The following is a 16,409-nucleotide window of genomic DNA, read 5'->3' as shown; positions in this document are numbered from 1 at the left end:
ACCTTTACCATAATATGTGGTGTCTTCAATTAAAAACAGACTGACAGGACAGATGCAGTGACAGTCATAATTCTGTCTCTTGCGAGTGTAGGGTTTACTGCTGTGTTATGTCAAGCTTCATCACCTGTGTTTAAATTCAGCATAATCAGTGAATAAAGTGAAAGTTCTCAAATGTCACTGTTGGGCTACATCATTACAAACACTGAATTGCAGATCATGTTTCCTCATTATATTTAATAACATTTCACTTATATTTTTTTTTAAAAGATCCTACAGCCTAATTAACATACAGTAGGCCTATGTTTATATATGTTTGAAACAGAGGTTTTAATAGTCTAGTTAGTTTCTCTTTGTGATTTTTTGAGGCAAAAATTTGGATGTAGTAGTTTATGTTAAACGTTTTGAAAACCGACTTTATCTTTGTGAGAATGGAGCCACAGCTATTGTAAAATGAACACTGTATTGCAATATTTGACATTGAGATGGTTGTAACAGCTAAAATGTTAAATCTGACATTATTTGATGGCTTTTGCTGCAGCTAGATGATCGAAATAATGTAAGATGGTTTCCGAAATACGAAATCATGAACAACATTCACTTGATGGTACCTATAAATAGGTGTATCACGGTTAACTTGGCTGTGCAGCAAGTGAAGCAAATACAGTACTAGAATCCTGGCATCGTGTGCGGGCAACCTACCTTGCTCCTAGGGGAAGCAAACTAACTTGAGTGGCAGCTACACCGGCCAATCACATTCCGTCTGGCACAGGCTCTTTAAAGCTTCTGCTAATGGCCTTTGTGTGAAGGCGGGGAGGACTTGGCTCGGTTAGGCTGCTGATTAGCAACAAACAGAAGGTTACGAGTTTAAAAAATTGGACTATTTGGCCCCCAGACTGGTTTTGCGGCAACGGGAGCGGCATGAACTATGTCGGGTGTTTAAGTGGAGCTTGTTGGGCCGCTTTTGAGAGGACCCGGCAGTGATTTTTCAACATTTCTGGCTGATAGCGGAGGCAACCTCGCTTTTAGGTCGTTGAAGTGGCGATGCTGAGCTGATAGCTGCGTCATCATGTTGCTTCCGACTCGAGTTGGCGAAAAGAAATCTCAAGTTAACGCCAGCGGTGAGCCTGCCTGCCGTCATCCAGCCCCGGAGGCCACTCCCGGCCCCTGAAATAGATGGAAGACGGACTGCTGGTGAGCGGTGAGCGGTGAAGCCTGTTTACGTGGTCGCCGTCAAAGTGGTGACTTTACATCAGTTGGCTCGGCGTTGTTGGCGCCAGACTCTCCTGGGCTGTATGTATTATCTAACCGCACTTGGATGGACGGGGAAACATTTCTGTTGATGCTGCGCAGCGTTACAAAAAAAACCCCTGCACAATTCTTCTGAGGTACTGACAAATATTTCCCGAACATAAAGTGCGAACATATGAATATTTTAGGGATGTTAGCTACTACTGTTTGGATAGTGAGAAGTGAAGCCCTCACTGACAGCTAGGGTACAAAGCAGAACCCTCCAGTGAAATGCTGCTGACTCCCATCTGATGGTCTCCTGTCGAGGAAAACAAGGTTTTATAAGCCATAATGAGAGACCTCACGGTTCGTTTTAGCCAAGTGGCTTTGTAGCCGTCCATTAAGGGTATGTCAGGCTGTTAGCAGGGTGTCAAGAGAGTGTTTGTCGGGACTTATTGTTGGGTCGGTGGTCTGTTGTCTGCTGTCACCGTATCCACGTGGACTTTGTTTCAGGTCGGTGGGTAAAAGTTTGGCACGCAGCTCCCCCGCCGCGAGGGGAAGGGGCGAGCAGGAGACAGAGCTGACTGTTTACTCACCGCAGAGAGGAAGAAGCTGTGGTTCCCTCAGCTCGGACAAAGTTAGACTTCACTTCAAAAACCGGTTAAAATGGCCGGCGACTGCACCCACACCAGCGATCATTACGCGAACGCGGAGACGTTTTGTCCGTCCAAACCCTGGTCGGATGTAGATGGAGAGATGGAGTCAGCCGGGATCTCCAAAGGGCGTGGGCCCCCCGCCCGATGCTCGCCAAACTTTGAGATGATAGACGGGCTGCTGTACCGCAAGAAGCTGGAGAGGGGCTTCATCAACTACCGGGAGGTTCTGGATGAGGACCGGAGGCATGAGGCCATCTCCACCTTTCACCGGCGGCGGCGGGCTGGTCAGGGCCACCTCTCCCTGGAGGAGACCTACAAATGTGTGGCTGAAAACTACTGGTGGGAAGGTATGGAAATCACTGATTTCATAGGACAGCATGGTTCCTGAGACTATTAACCAACCTCTTGCTACTTCTATACATATCTCATTAGACTAATTATTCATTTTTCTTGTTAAGTGCATCAGAGATAAAGTATCTTACATAAATGATAGCTGTTATTTAGTACCCTGGCTTTTAAGCTGTACCAGAAATCACTTCCTCTCTTCTTTTGCCTCTGTTTTCCTCACAGGGATGTACTTCCAGATCCGAGATTTTGTCCTGAGCTGTCCAGACTGTCAGAGTCAGCGCACCAAGAAAACAGAGGTAAGGAGCAGGTCAGAGTCACAGAGACTGATCTGACAAGTAAAACTGACGTTTTTATTCACTCTCCTCCTATAAGACTTTCAGTCCCTCTTTGTTTTTTTTAATCAGTGCCTCATTTTTCTCCTCCTCACACATTTTTGATTCACACTTTCTCACTCACATTCTCAGTGCTGCTCTCACACTTAGACGTCTCCTTCAAGTGCTTTCTCGCACATTGTATTCCGCTAATGATGCCACTCTATCTGCTTGTGTCGTGATGTCTTTGCATCTCAGGAGCTGGGCGGCAGAAGATGTGTCACAAAGACTATGGCGTCACACGGCGCCGACATGCTGAGCAAGCTGAGGAGTCAGCGGGAGGCGGGGCTGTTCTGTGACATCACCCTGCGCACGAACGGACAACCTTACTTGGCCCACAGAGCTGTTCTGGCCGCCGTCAGCGATCACTTCCAGGAAATCTTCACAGAAATGGACTCGAACATGAAAGAAGATATAGATCTCACTGGTAAGAGCAGATGACTAGAGGCTGAACTGACACCAGAAAACATCACTGCCTGAGTTCTGTGTTAGTTTAAGACCTGGATCTGGATGCAAGGACCTAGCTGAGCCTGCATATTGTTCCCAGATGAGTTAACTCCTGGTGTAACTAGTGAATAATAGAGCTGCAGCAGTATTCTCCGTCAGAAGTGATTTGTCAGCGGGTTGAACAGATTTAAAACTCCCCCTCTTCAAACATTTCCAATGTCAGAATTGGAGTGACAGCGTCCGTCAATGTTTGCAACCATTAGAAATCTGTCATCCACACAAATTTACACAGCAATTAGCCAGATGTTCGGAGATGTGAATGTACCTTCACTTCAAGCTCTTTTTAAAAAAGTCTTTACAACAATTTCTATCACGTATCTTGTGTATGTAGTTGTGTAACACTATAAATTCTTCTTAGACTGTTAAAAATGTTGTCCCCATATTTAAACAAATATTCTGTCTCCCCTCACTATGACTTTCAGATTTTCACCCCACCTTTCAGGGGAGTTGCTCAGAACAACTGTAACACCTTTTCCAACATAGACAAACTCAATGTTAGACAACTAATTATTTTCTTGCATAACTTGGGGCCTCATTTATAAAAAAATGTTCTTTGATTTGTACTTGAACTTTCACTCATTTCCAATGAGAGCTTCCTTTCAATTCATAAAAAATGCTGAGCATGAAAAACCTTGGTTAAGCTTGCTTAAGGTTTTAAGAATGCTTTTGTACCTTACACGCCTGTCATCGCCTTGAATCAGTTTCAGTTGACAGCACCTGCCTTTAATTCCCCTTCATGATAATGACTAACTTTTTAGAAGATGAGATCACAGCGATGGTAGAGGGGATTGAAGCCTGGCAACACGTATAACTCAGTGGACTTTGGTGGACAAACAAAGCCAAACAGGCACCTTAGAACTGTGTTACTGCTGCACATTCATAAAGCTTATGCAAAGTTCACCACAGGTTTGGACGCACATGCACACAGACAGCTTCGTAACAAGCAGGACAATCACTCTCCTGAGGTCTGGACTTTGCTCAGAGATAAGATCAATTCCATGTCAATCCACCAAATGCTCAGCATTTATACTTAAAAAGTAACTGAAACGATTATTTGATCACCAGAATAGTTTCTGATATTTTTTTAAGTGAATAATTTAACAATTTTAATGTCCAGCTGATATGTAGCTTGTGCATACATACATACATACATACATACATGCATATATTGATCAGTCATTGATCCCTGAATGCAGTCACAGGACCATTCTTGACTTGGGTTTGACATGGGTCGTCTCTTGTTAGAAACGGATTGCTTCAGAAGATACAATGGTCATTTAGGCAAAAGGGAGGCTGCTTTCCTCAGCTGCATTTCAAGGTCCATTTGAAACTGGTCTGGGTTGTCAGTTTGTTATGACATATTTGGTCTAGAAATCCAGAGCTGGAAGGTCCAGACCCTGACTTGATATCACTTGTTATAATGGCTTCTTAACACAGATTTTTCAATGTTGTGTGTTGCTTTCCTATATAAATCGTACAAACAAGAAATGGGGGGGGGGGGGCACTGTTGTTCTGCCTTCACGGTACGGTCACATATGAAATGAGCTTAGAGAAACATGTGAGCAAATTTGTCTTGGTGTCGCGTAGTATTCAACACTGATGAACTTTGATTCAAATTAAAGTTCAGCAGGATTTAGTTTTAAGTTATGTGTGACTGTACCCTTAAGCCGGCAATAGAAGGAAGTAACCAAACCTAATTAAGATTTGTGTGAAAGTTGGAGCGGCAAGATGGGACACATGCTGTTAGCAGTACATTTTGTGTAACACACACACACACACCTCTGTCACATCATCATCTAAATTCATACACTGGAGCAGCATTATACTGGCATTGTTTCATTCAATTTAAAAAAAGCAAAGCAAGTGTCATGATCTGTCTTTTTGGCAGTGTTGTTGGATCTGGTTTTTATAAGAGCGACTGTCTCCTGTCTACACCATCATGTTTAGACGTTGCTCCCACTCTGCCTGCTGTCTCTCTGATACTATGTTTACACCAGTTCATTTTCATCTCACACATGTCACTCACTGATTGACCAGGATTCATCATATCTAAATCGCTTTCTTTATCCCTAGGTTTTAGAGAGGAGAGCCTTCTGTCGCTGCTGGATTTCTCCTACTCCTCCACTCTGTGTGTTCATCAGGAGGACCTACCTGAAGTCATTGCCATGGCCCGCCACCTGGGCATGTGGCCTGCAGTGGAAGCCTGCTCCGCTCTAATGAAAGAGCAGGAACAGCAACTCAATCCTGGCAAAGGTTTCACCTCAGCCTCTGCTGGTGCATTTCATGAGCATCACCGCTACCAGAGGGAAAGCAGACGAGAAAGAGTTTTTGGATTGCAGGAAAATATGAACAAAAGCTTCACTCTGACTTTAGATGTATCGGATGAGTCTATAGAAGACAGTCCAAGGCGCAATTTGCGCAGGATGCCGAAGTCCCAATGCCATAACGGCCTCCCTCTAAGTCCCTCAAACAGGATGAAGCTCATGGACTTCAAGTCTCCCTCTTCAAAGAAAGCTGCTACACCTAGACATGCCATTGCCACCCCACGGTCACAGAATTACCCGGCCACGTCACCATCGAATACCCGTCTCCTCCGCTCCACTCCAGGGGCTGCCAAGGAGGTACAGAGATTGCTTCCCATGCCAGAGACCCCTCGACGAAACAAAAAACCTCACCCAATCAGCCGGCTCTCATGCAGCTCTAGATTGAGGCCTGGCACTGTTTGCAGTCCTGTGAGGGTGAAGCAGGAAGTAGAGGAGGTTACAGAGGATGAGCTGGATTACGCGAGAGCACAAGAGAAGTACAAACTGATGAGTGTTCTTGGGTTACAGAGGACTGCCCTCCTTCCCAGACCAGAAGATTTGATCGGCTGGAGACAAAAGAAACGACTGAGGAAACTAAAGGCTAACAACTATTCACTGACCAAGCGGCGGAAACCACGTTCCACTTCCCCAGTGCTGCCATTTGGAAAGGTAACGCTGGCACTTCCTCTCTGTAACCCCATCAACACTCGCCTCCTCAACAAGTCAGTGAAGACCAACCCTGTCATTTCAGTCGGCACGGTGCAGACAACAAAGAAGTCAAGGACTGTCCCTCGACTTGTCCCTCCAAGTGACAGGAGCATGCGTAGTAAAGGTGTGTTACCAGATATATTCTCGCCATCCTTTGGGGGAAGGGAACTCAGACGCTCAGTGAGGATGGGTGACAGCGCCCGCCTTCCTATCCAGCAGCCTCTGCGACGCAACACCAACAAAAATCTAGTGAGAAACACCATCAGGATCAAATCAGAACCAGTTGAATACTCTATCTCAGGTCCCCATCTTCCATCAAACAATCACCATGGCCACATGCTTAACAAATCCCCTCCCACACAGAGGACACAGGACAGAAATAAAATCACTGTAGAGACAGTCAGAACGCTGCGCTACAACAGTGGTCGACCAGCAGCAAAGGCCAAGCTTAGACGCGGCTCCACAAGGGAGGTGGAGAAGACAAAGTGTAAACCCAGAGAGGATGGGAGGAAGGTTGGAAGTCAGGGGCTGAGAGGAGTCATAGACTCTAGGCCGAAGGTGAAGGTTAATGAACCCAGTGGGCTCCAGTTTTCAGAACAAGCACCGCCTCCATCCATCTACAGCCACCCTCTGTACAAAGTCATCAAAAAGGAGCCAGCAGATCCCGTGCCAGTTGGTGGACCTTTCTCTGACCCTCCCTCACCAGACCTGGGCAAGCGCCAGAGCAAACCCCCCATTAAATTACTGGACTCAGGCTTTCTGTTCAGCTTCTGTCGGCCAGCAGGGGGGGCGATGGCAGTACTGAAAAAAGAGGAGGAGAGTGTTGATATCTGCTTAACGCGCTCCGTGTCACAAGTTGGGCAGCAATTTGGAGCGGATGAGTCCCCCCACAGGGCACTGAGAGCCAGAGGGCCGCCCACCCTGCCTGTGGTGAAGAGGGAAAGGGAGGAGAGGAGTGTGAGCCAAAGCAAGGTTCAGAGGCCCAGGCCAAAGTCCCGAAACAACACTCTTCACCTGGCCAAATCTGCCGGGCCAAAGGCCACACGGTCCATGCCAAAGGTATAGTGATTTATGGTAATGACTGCACTTTCTTTAGAGACTGTAAGCCATCCTGGAAAAAAAGGCAGTAGAGGAAGAACTCTGTAGAAAATAATCGCATAATGAGAATCTTTAAAAGCAGTTGAAATATTTTTTTTCATCACGTTTTAGCTTCTCTTTGCTAACTTTCCATTCATTCATTTAATTAGTTCAGTTCGCATCTACAAAATATGGATAAACTCATCTTTTTGTCTTTTTCCGGCTTCTCCAGCAACAAGGTAAACTATCTTTGAGGAGTAGGAGCTGTGTCAAGCTGGATGCTGTACATCGGGCAAGGCTAAAGCAGCTTCGAGGGCCTCGTAGTCAAGCCCCCAAAGTTCCAAAGGCGGCCCATGCCTGTCTTCAGTGCTCAGCCTCCTACAAGGACTGTGATGCTCTAATCATGCATCGCCTCAGGCACGTGGAGGGCAAGCACTGGCCATGTCCGGTAAGCCCCACACTGGTCGTAAGGATAGACAATCATGACATGACCTCGAGCAGATTTTGTTCCCAACAAGCAAGATACCACGTGATTTAGAAGGAAATCTAATGGTGTAGTGAGACACAAGATGGGTACACTTCCTCTGAGTCAAGTAAGTGCTCTGCTGGTAGTTGTGATAAAAGTACAGACATTTGAAACTTTTGCATATTTGCCAGTTCCTGGTGTAGACTCAGTAGTGTAGCACATCAGCCCAGCGTGGCAGAGATTTGCATTTCTATTAGGCTGTGTTTTTAAGTTACAATGCACTTGTCTTGAGGAGAGGTAAATGCTCTTCTTCCCTTCAGTATTATGGAAGAATCACCACTAACAAAGCTTGGCTAATTCATTGATAAACATGTTTTTACTTACTTCTTCTTTCCCTTATTCTTCACAATAAAATGTTCAGTTCATTTAGTTATTTAAAGGTTAAAAATTTTGTACCCTTTTAATGTTGCAGAGATATGAAGTTAGCATTCTACCAGCTGGCCCTGGCCAGTTCCAGTGCAGAGCTGCTGTGATAGCAGTGTGAACACCAACACTTCCACACTGCTCTATGCTCCCAGTCTGGCCTGCTAGCTGCCTGGCTAACTAAGCTAACTAACTAACTAACTTGATATGCTCCCCCCATTTGTTTTGAGTAGGAATTCCATAGCTGGCCAAATCGTTTATATTGCACCTTTTTTTATTTAAAGCTAGTAATGAAGTCTCAAAATCAGAAAATATTGTGTTTCACCAGAAAATTAACGAGAATGCTGAAACAGATGAAAGTAAGCCCAGAGAAACGGCAAAATGAAGTAGATATGTAAAGCACCAAGAAGGATGCAAGAGAGAAACCGAACTCCAAAACACGGAGATTCAGTTAGAAGCCAAAAAAGATGATCTCATGGTTTGACTTGGCATACTTTGGGAATTGTTTTACTGACATATAATTGCTATAGATGAACGTACTCAGTGGTTCATAATGTAATAATAACAGTTCCTATAATTTAAACGTGCAGATCTATGTGTCAGTGTGTGTCAGAGAATTTCTACACAACTCTTATATTTATATTTTGCTGGCTGATACCACTTAGGTACTTTTAACATTTGTAAAAAAATTTGAATGACTTGTACAAATACCACAATTTAAAAATATTTAACAACTATTTAGAGGAATAATTTGACAGTAATTTGTAAATGTACCTACTCGCTTTCTTACCTAAAGTTAGATGATAAGATTGAAACCATTTTCATGTTTTAGAGTTGTATCAATCTTTCTGTATAACTCAGAAAGTAGACTAATTTCTCAAAAATGTAGAGCTCTTTTTTTTTTTTTTTTTTTTTTTTAGGGAATAATTCTTCCTCCACACATTACAATGGCATCACATTTATTTGTAGCTTCTCCGTTGTCCTTTTCAGTTTATTTCTGTGCTGTTAACCTTGTATCGTACCCTCTCTGCAGCTCTGCAGTAAGACGTTCTTTCGACTGAGGAATGTCCGGAGCCACATCCGCACCCACGACCCCAAGTTGTACAAATGCCGGAGCTGCATTATTGCTGGTTCTTGAGGCAGCTGGAGAGTCTGCTCAAGCAGCGACAATTAAGTATGTGCAAGGGACTAAAGAAAGAGCCAGAGTTGTCTGAATGGCTAATATGCCTCATGCTTTTTAATTGTTCAGGGCATACAAATGAGTGTTTTATTCTAGTGTCACTCGTCACACTTCTTGCAGAGGCAGCTGTCAATACATGTGATCAACATATTGTGCTTGTCTTTAGAGTTCCTTGTCTGCGTCTTAACCCTCGTGTTTGTTTTCCAGGGTGAAGGCTGTCAGCGTGGGACCCCAGCGAACAGACTGAAGCCAGAGGCACATGATCGATCAGCAGCTTGTACATAATGCATCCGTCACACACAAGCACAACGGGCTGTGGAAAGGCATAATTACTCTGATTCTAATCATTGCCCTCGTCAGTGATTGCTAATGTAATTTAAATAACCAAACCGAGGTTGCTGGTCCTGTTTGCTTCTCCATAGCTACAGAAGGTTAAACTTGAACATTACACTCAGGGGGCGGGGAATGTGATGCCACGGTATAAAGTGATTTAACGTCACGGTTGTGTATAAAATGAAATGTAAAGTGATTGTTAACTATTACTGCTACTTACTGTTATCATTATTTTTCTATGTATAGATGACTTTTGAGTGCACTTATATCATGGCTTATGTTGTAAACCTAAGAAGTGGTATTTGAAATTGAAGGTTTCCACGGAGGGAATACTTGAAGTGATGCAAGCGCTGGAGGGAATACTTGAAGTTGGAGGGAGTCTTAGGAGAGAGACTGTCCTTTGGGTGTTTCGGTGGCTCTTTGTTCTTTGGTGTGCTAACTTTTCAACAACTTGACTAGTCTGTCCCTCCTCCTGTATTGATCTGCTCATCTCTCATGGTCCCCGAGTCTGGGATTTGACTCTGGTGACGCCACTGCATGTATATCTGCAGGCTGTTTGTAGTCCAGTGTCTTTTCTAAGGCTGCCAATTTTGAAAAGGGAAACATGTCTCGTTCTTAATGTGAATTTCTGAATATTAATCAACACAGCTGTGTCATTACAGATGTTTTATTGATTTCCTCTTCCGATTGAATCCAAGACACTCGGTAGTCTTGTTCTACTTCGAATTCCCCTCCTACTGAGTAAATGCAATGTGTTCACAGGAAGAGATGTTTATGTTTCACAAATTGATTTTAGAAATAAATGAGCAGTTCTCGCTATCTGTTAAAAGACTGAATAAATTTTTGCTTTTTATATCTTGTCATTCTTGCTTTAATTACCCCCCGTTATGTTCTGTGCCCCAGTGGTTTTCTTACTTACTGACACAAAAATCAGACCCTGGATCAACATTTAGAAAGATTTTTACGAAGTGTATGAGGCCACAACAAAAATAGTCACGATTGAAGCTAAAGAGTTTGGACTTCCATAGTAACTGTAACTCACCATGTTCCAACATGTACTCAAACAGAAAATACAGAGTATATAAAGTAGAGATTGGACATTAAAAGATTTTATTATGGCTCCCAATAAAAAGCACTCATAGTAGGTTGATCGTGGTGAATTTTAATTATGTGCATAAGTCAAGATAATCACTAATGTCCTCTAATGAATTATTTGAAAAAGATGTCTAGCTCACTGATATACAATGCTATATTGGTATGATTTATTTTAACTTGCCTAAGCCTGTTACCATGGCTGAAGTCATGGCTTATACTTTGTATCCTCTGCAAAAGAAAAGTTAAATGGGATGTGTGTAAATTTTATAGATTCTAAACAGGAAAGCTCCAGTGAGATGTTGTTACCATCATTTCCTTCCTTTATTCATGCAGGAAGACCTCATGATGTATGATTACTCACTGAAGATTCTTTGATTTTCTAGAACAAAAGTCCTATTAGTGATTCACCAAAAAAAAAAAAAAAAAGTTTCTTAACAAATGTAAGGTTCAAGTGATTCCAGCGTGTTTTGATTTTTATTTGAAAGTTCTGAGAATATTTAGATTTTTAGGATAGAATTGTGAATCACAATTTTGCAGGAGAAGTTAATCATGACATCAGAAAGTTGAATATTGTTGGGTTTTAAACGTTTGGTCAAGTGAAAAGACAGGGCTGCTTCTGGAAAAAGGATTTCTTTCCGGGCAAGGATTGATCAAGTACATAACCAGCACCTTAACAGATGATGATAGAATTGTTACTGTAGCCCTATACAGGAGATTTTATTTAGTGAAAACATCTATTTTTAACATTTTATTATTTTCTCCTACTTCATACATGTGGTGGTGACAAGACACTGGACCATCTGAGGCATCCGCAGTGGATTCAGCGCTGCGTTCATCCAGTCAGGAGGAGGATGAGGAGTTCTGTCTGGGGAGGTCGTGATCCAGGAGGAATGAGGAAGAGCTTTAGGCATGAATCACATCTCTTCATCTTCTCTGACTGACTCATCGGTGGTGAAAACTGAGGTCTTTGTATTAAAGCATGTGCATCGAGACGAGATGAGATGAGTCGAGTTCAACCAGTTTGAGATGAAACTTGACACGTGGGCCATTACAGCGATAGAATGGGACAGGGGATGTACACCAATGATAGGTAGGAGGAGCAACTGTCAGTGTTACGAGATCGGGCATTTTGAAGCGTGGGGGGAAGGAGCATCCAGTGCGGTCAGGCAATAAATACGTAAGAAATAATGTGTTCAAAAATGCAGTTGAATTAATTAAGATGAATGAACTGGATGCTCATGTATGTGTGTGTGAACTTGGGGGAAACTACGTGGGTGTACAGCATTATTCGCCTGGATAAAACTTTAAATCACATGTACAGGAAAGAAAATGACCTTTGCATCTTTCCAATTCAATATAAGCATAATACAAAAGTAATGAAGGACAAAGAGGCAGAAAAATTGCGATGATTAACCTTAAAGAAAATAATCATAAATAGTGCAAAAGCATATAAAACAGGGTAAATCCAAAGGTGAGCATGGGAAAGTAGTCCTGACTCTGTGGAACAAAATGAACCATGCAGGATTCATGACTAAATACATATCAAAATTCTGGTAATCACAAAGTAAAATTGCTTGATAAGCAGAATGATCAAGTTTTTTCTTTTAAAAATGTCTGTGTTGTAATCAGGGATCTGATCTGACCAACATTTGACTCAACACATTGGATCAAAATGACTGTGGCAGCAAAAAAACACGTAGACTCTGATTTCTACTTCATCTCCTGGGCTGTTGAGGAGTTTTTTGGATTTGTGTATGAACTAGCCTCCAGTTAAACTCCCATTTTAGATCAAATCAAATCAAAGTCAAAGATCACATGACCTGCTTCAATTATATTAGATAAGGGATGGGGATTCCTGCTCTCTGTAGTGAGTCATATCATATGTCTCAGCTCAGTGTAAAAGAAATGGCTCTTTCAGCTCCCAAAAGGCTCATTTAGTGCCTCATCTGATTACTTTTACAATTCAGCCATTTGGAACTACAGTGGGTATGTGTGCTCCATATTTAATCATACTTAACATTATGTCAAAGATAATGTAAAAACATCAAACACCATTATATATTTTTAACGTTTCATTCAATTTTAACTATGTTTTGTATTTTTGCAACCAACCGACATCACCTGGCCTTAGTCTTAATTTTACGATGTCAGACATTTCTGGACGTCATCGACCTATTATTCTGTCTTGATTCTGTTTATTTAAATTGAAAACTTACTTAGGCCGATAAATACCTGTGTGGAATATGTAACATTTCTTTAAAGGTCCACAATTTTAAATTCCCAGCTCATCATGTACTGATGTTTTGGGAAGGTGCGATCAACCTACAACCTGTCAGCACAAAGCATCAGTTGGGATTTAGACTCAGAAATCAACTTTCATACAAAATGGGACCTTTAAAGGACCATTGTGTAGGTTTTAGTGACATGTAGCAGCAAACATGAAGGTGTTTGGCATGTCTGTTCTGGGCAACAGTGGAAATATGGAAGTGCAACATGGCAGAGTTCAGCCCCCAGAACAGCACCTGGCTTTCAAGGCAGTTTAACAGAGAGGCCATTACAGCGTGACGTGATGCACATTTACACCCACGCACTCACACTGTAAAAGAAGCTGCTGTAAAATGGTGGATTTATTTCTTTTAACACTCCTTGCAAAATGACTCCTTTCACTGTCAGAGTTTGAACCAGTCATCTGGAAAGTCCACTTGAGCTGCATTGTTAATTCCCATTCAAGTTATCAGACGGCTGAACCGGAAGTTAGCCTGTTTGGCTGGTGGACGTCTCTCGAGGGCACCCTCGGGCCGCACAATTGGGAAAGCGACACACAAGGTCCATGTGGCTGCAAACGCCACTGGGAAGCTTTCATAGGAACTAATGGTGCTTCGCCTCTGATGCTGCTACCAGTTATTGTTAAACATCCACGGGCAGACGCCATGGAAGAAAAAAACTCATTACAAGGTAACAAAAACACAAAGATTATCCATTTCTGTCAATGGATCCTCCTAAATCCTACACACTGGATCTTAAAGGTTGGGAATCCATACATGGAATACTTCACATTTACTCAAGTCGGGTCATGTTTGTTGTGGATTCACAAATTGCCACACACATTTAATTTCCCTCTGTACTTCCCCCTCCTCGCTGCATTTCGAGCGCAGCCAACATGTTGAAAACTCAGCATTTGCACGAGGGTCTTTGAGGCAAGTTGCTGAAACCCGAACTGCTCTGCTGCCGCTGCTGCTGCTGCTGCTGGATCTCTCTCAAGCTGTGAAGGGGACGAGTCAAAAGAGAATTTTTCAGCAGAGGAATCTCACTGGTGTACTTGCTGTAATGAGAATGCTCATCAAACCAGGCAGGCGGAGGAAGCAGAGACTTCTTTGTCAACGACTCACATTCATATTTCTCTCTACTTTGAGTTCCCACTCCTTTGATTATTCAGGCTTCACTGCCAGTGTATCCATCAGACAACACCGCATACATAACACTGTCTCTGCATCTTATTCTATATCTGATTTCAACTGCATTAACAGCCCTCTTTGCTGCTATGTTTTGAAGTAGTGCTTGTCAAACTCAAGCATCAGCTTTGGTGCCGCTCTGGGAAAAACATGTTGCTTCATCAAACCAACAGTACCCAAAGCTGACACTAGATGACAGCCTACACTAATGGATAACAATGGTCGCTCGCTAACAATACAATGCAAAATGGTTCCGGCCTTATCAACAATTACTTCTGGAGAGACACCCCCAATGTGGAGCATCTGGGGATGAGAAATCGTTGTGTGTCCAAACAACAAATGATGAAACCCCTTCATGACTTCCGACTAGAGACAGAAAATAAACAAATGAATTACCTTCACATTGTAAGTTGAAAAGCAGGTTGTAATTATCATGAAGGCTGTGACAAAATGGTAAACAGTTGTGGTTTAAAGGTGCATTATGTAGAAATGTTTAGTCATTAACCGATGTAATTACTGCCTAAACAAACCAAACAAACAAACATTTTTTTCTTTTCACAACTGAAAAAACTGAATAAACAAACAGCCCTTAAAGGACAACACAGTTTCATACTGTTTTACTTTGTTCATATGTGGCGGACCCTGCCACCTTTCTAGCTTCAAACAGTGTTCTGGGAACCTTATTTTTCTCAGAGAACCGCTGGTTTATTCAGTTATCAAAACAATGAACACGTCTAAGTTTGAATTATTACCACACTGATATTGTAAATATTAAAATTCTGAGTTTGAATTTTGTAACTGAAACTACATTGTACCCCATTAAGCGCTCTTAAATTCATTAACGCAAACACATTATTATTAGTGTGTATCTTCATTTTGAACAAAGAAATATCCCCCTTACCCGCAAGCCGGGGTCACTCAGCGCTGACCTTTTGAGAGTTAGGAGGCCAAAAAAGACACCAGGTTGATGTTAACCCCAGCAATACCATTAGCCTCGGTATCTGTTGCAGCTTATTATAGAGTAAAACCCTCGGTGCCTTCACGCCGCAGCATTATTCGGGGGCCTCGGTATACTTTTTCAGACTCATAACCAACAGGGGCTTACTTGGGTTACCCTTGTCCCACCGGCGGCTGCATATGTGGGCTTATGTGAGTTTAGGGAGCCGTGGAGAGTACGCCCAGGAACAGCTGACAATTTATGCTAGTGGGGCCCCCACATTCTCAGAGAGAGAGAGAAGGAGAGGGTGAGAGAGAGAGGGAGGGAGAGAGAGAGAGAGAGAGAGAGAGAGAGAGTCAAGGGGGGGAGGGAGGAATAGGCAGGAGGAGGAGAAAGAAGGGTGGATGGAGAGGGAAGCTGGTTTGAAGGGCTGAGAGGACGATAGAGAGAGAGAGTGAGAGAGAGAGAGAGAGAGAGAGAGAAGGAAAAGAGGGGGAGAGAGGGAAAGGGAGGCTGTCTTGTTTGTAGCTTGTCAGCAATTGCTTGAGACAAGCTTCCCCTCCATGTGTGAAAGCTACTTGGCAGGAATGCTTGGGCCGTACCAAGTGCAGCCAGGCGAGAGGGGGGTTCCACGAGAGAAACAGACCCGGATTGAGGAGCCAGTGTGTGGCTGAAGTAATCCTTCGGCGGTGTCGGCTCTTTGATGTTGTATCTTTGTGGATGTGTGTGTGTGTGTGTGTGTGTGTGTGTGTGTGTGTGTAGGGAGGGAGGGAGCAGTGTGTGTGTGTGGGTGTGAATGGGGCTGGAGAGAGCATTTCTGTATGGATATGTGCTCTCTCTCTCTCTCCCCGGCAGCAACAAAAGAGAGGGAATGAGACACCCCCCTCCTCCCCTCCCCTCCACACACACACACACACACACACACACACACACACACACACCATCCCTCCCCTCCCCTCCCCGGCTCTCAAGAGAAAGAAAGCAAAAAAAAAAAAAAAAAAAGGAAAAGAAGATGATGAAACCTGAAGTGGTCCTGCAGTGTGAATTGTGTGTGTGCGCGCGTACACACAGATACACACAGATGCTCATATGTGCATCTGCATATTTGCATGCGTGTGTGTGCCAGTGTGAATAGCTTCACCAATTTAATCTGTTTACTAACAACCCGTGCGCATCCTCTGTGTGTGTGTGTTCGTGTGTGTGTGGAGCCCAATCTGTGGTGGGTTTCTTTTTGTCCCTGTGTGTTTGAGTGGTGTGGTCATGTTATGTGTTTTCTCCCCAGTAGAGGCTGTTATTGTCCTAAGAATGTGTGTGTGTGTGTGTGTG

General features: G+C 43.3%; 1 protein-coding gene across 1 annotated transcript; it reads left to right on the top strand.

Annotated features, from left to right (window-relative positions):
- Positions 1 to 791: 791 nt before the first annotated feature.
- si:dkey-229b18.3 lies at positions 792 to 10,452 on the top strand. The gene is made up of 7 exons (XM_037109650.1): positions 792 to 2,230; positions 2,454 to 2,527; positions 2,801 to 3,029; positions 5,183 to 7,179; positions 7,430 to 7,645; positions 9,120 to 9,260; positions 9,474 to 10,452. The coding sequence occupies exons 1-6, from the start codon at positions 1,894 to 1,896 to the stop codon at positions 9,222 to 9,224; spliced, it is 2,958 nt and encodes a 985-aa protein (XP_036965545.1). The 5' UTR covers positions 792 to 1,893; the 3' UTR covers positions 9,225 to 9,260; positions 9,474 to 10,452.
- The last annotated feature ends 5,957 nt before the right edge of the window (positions 10,453 to 16,409 follow it).

The sequence above is a fragment of the Acanthopagrus latus genome, chromosome 9 (assembly GCF_904848185.1).
Source record: "Acanthopagrus latus isolate v.2019 chromosome 9, fAcaLat1.1, whole genome shotgun sequence".
Lineage (NCBI taxonomy): Eukaryota > Metazoa > Chordata > Actinopteri > Spariformes > Sparidae > Acanthopagrus > Acanthopagrus latus.
This window is presented reverse-complemented; position numbering and strand designations above follow the sequence as displayed.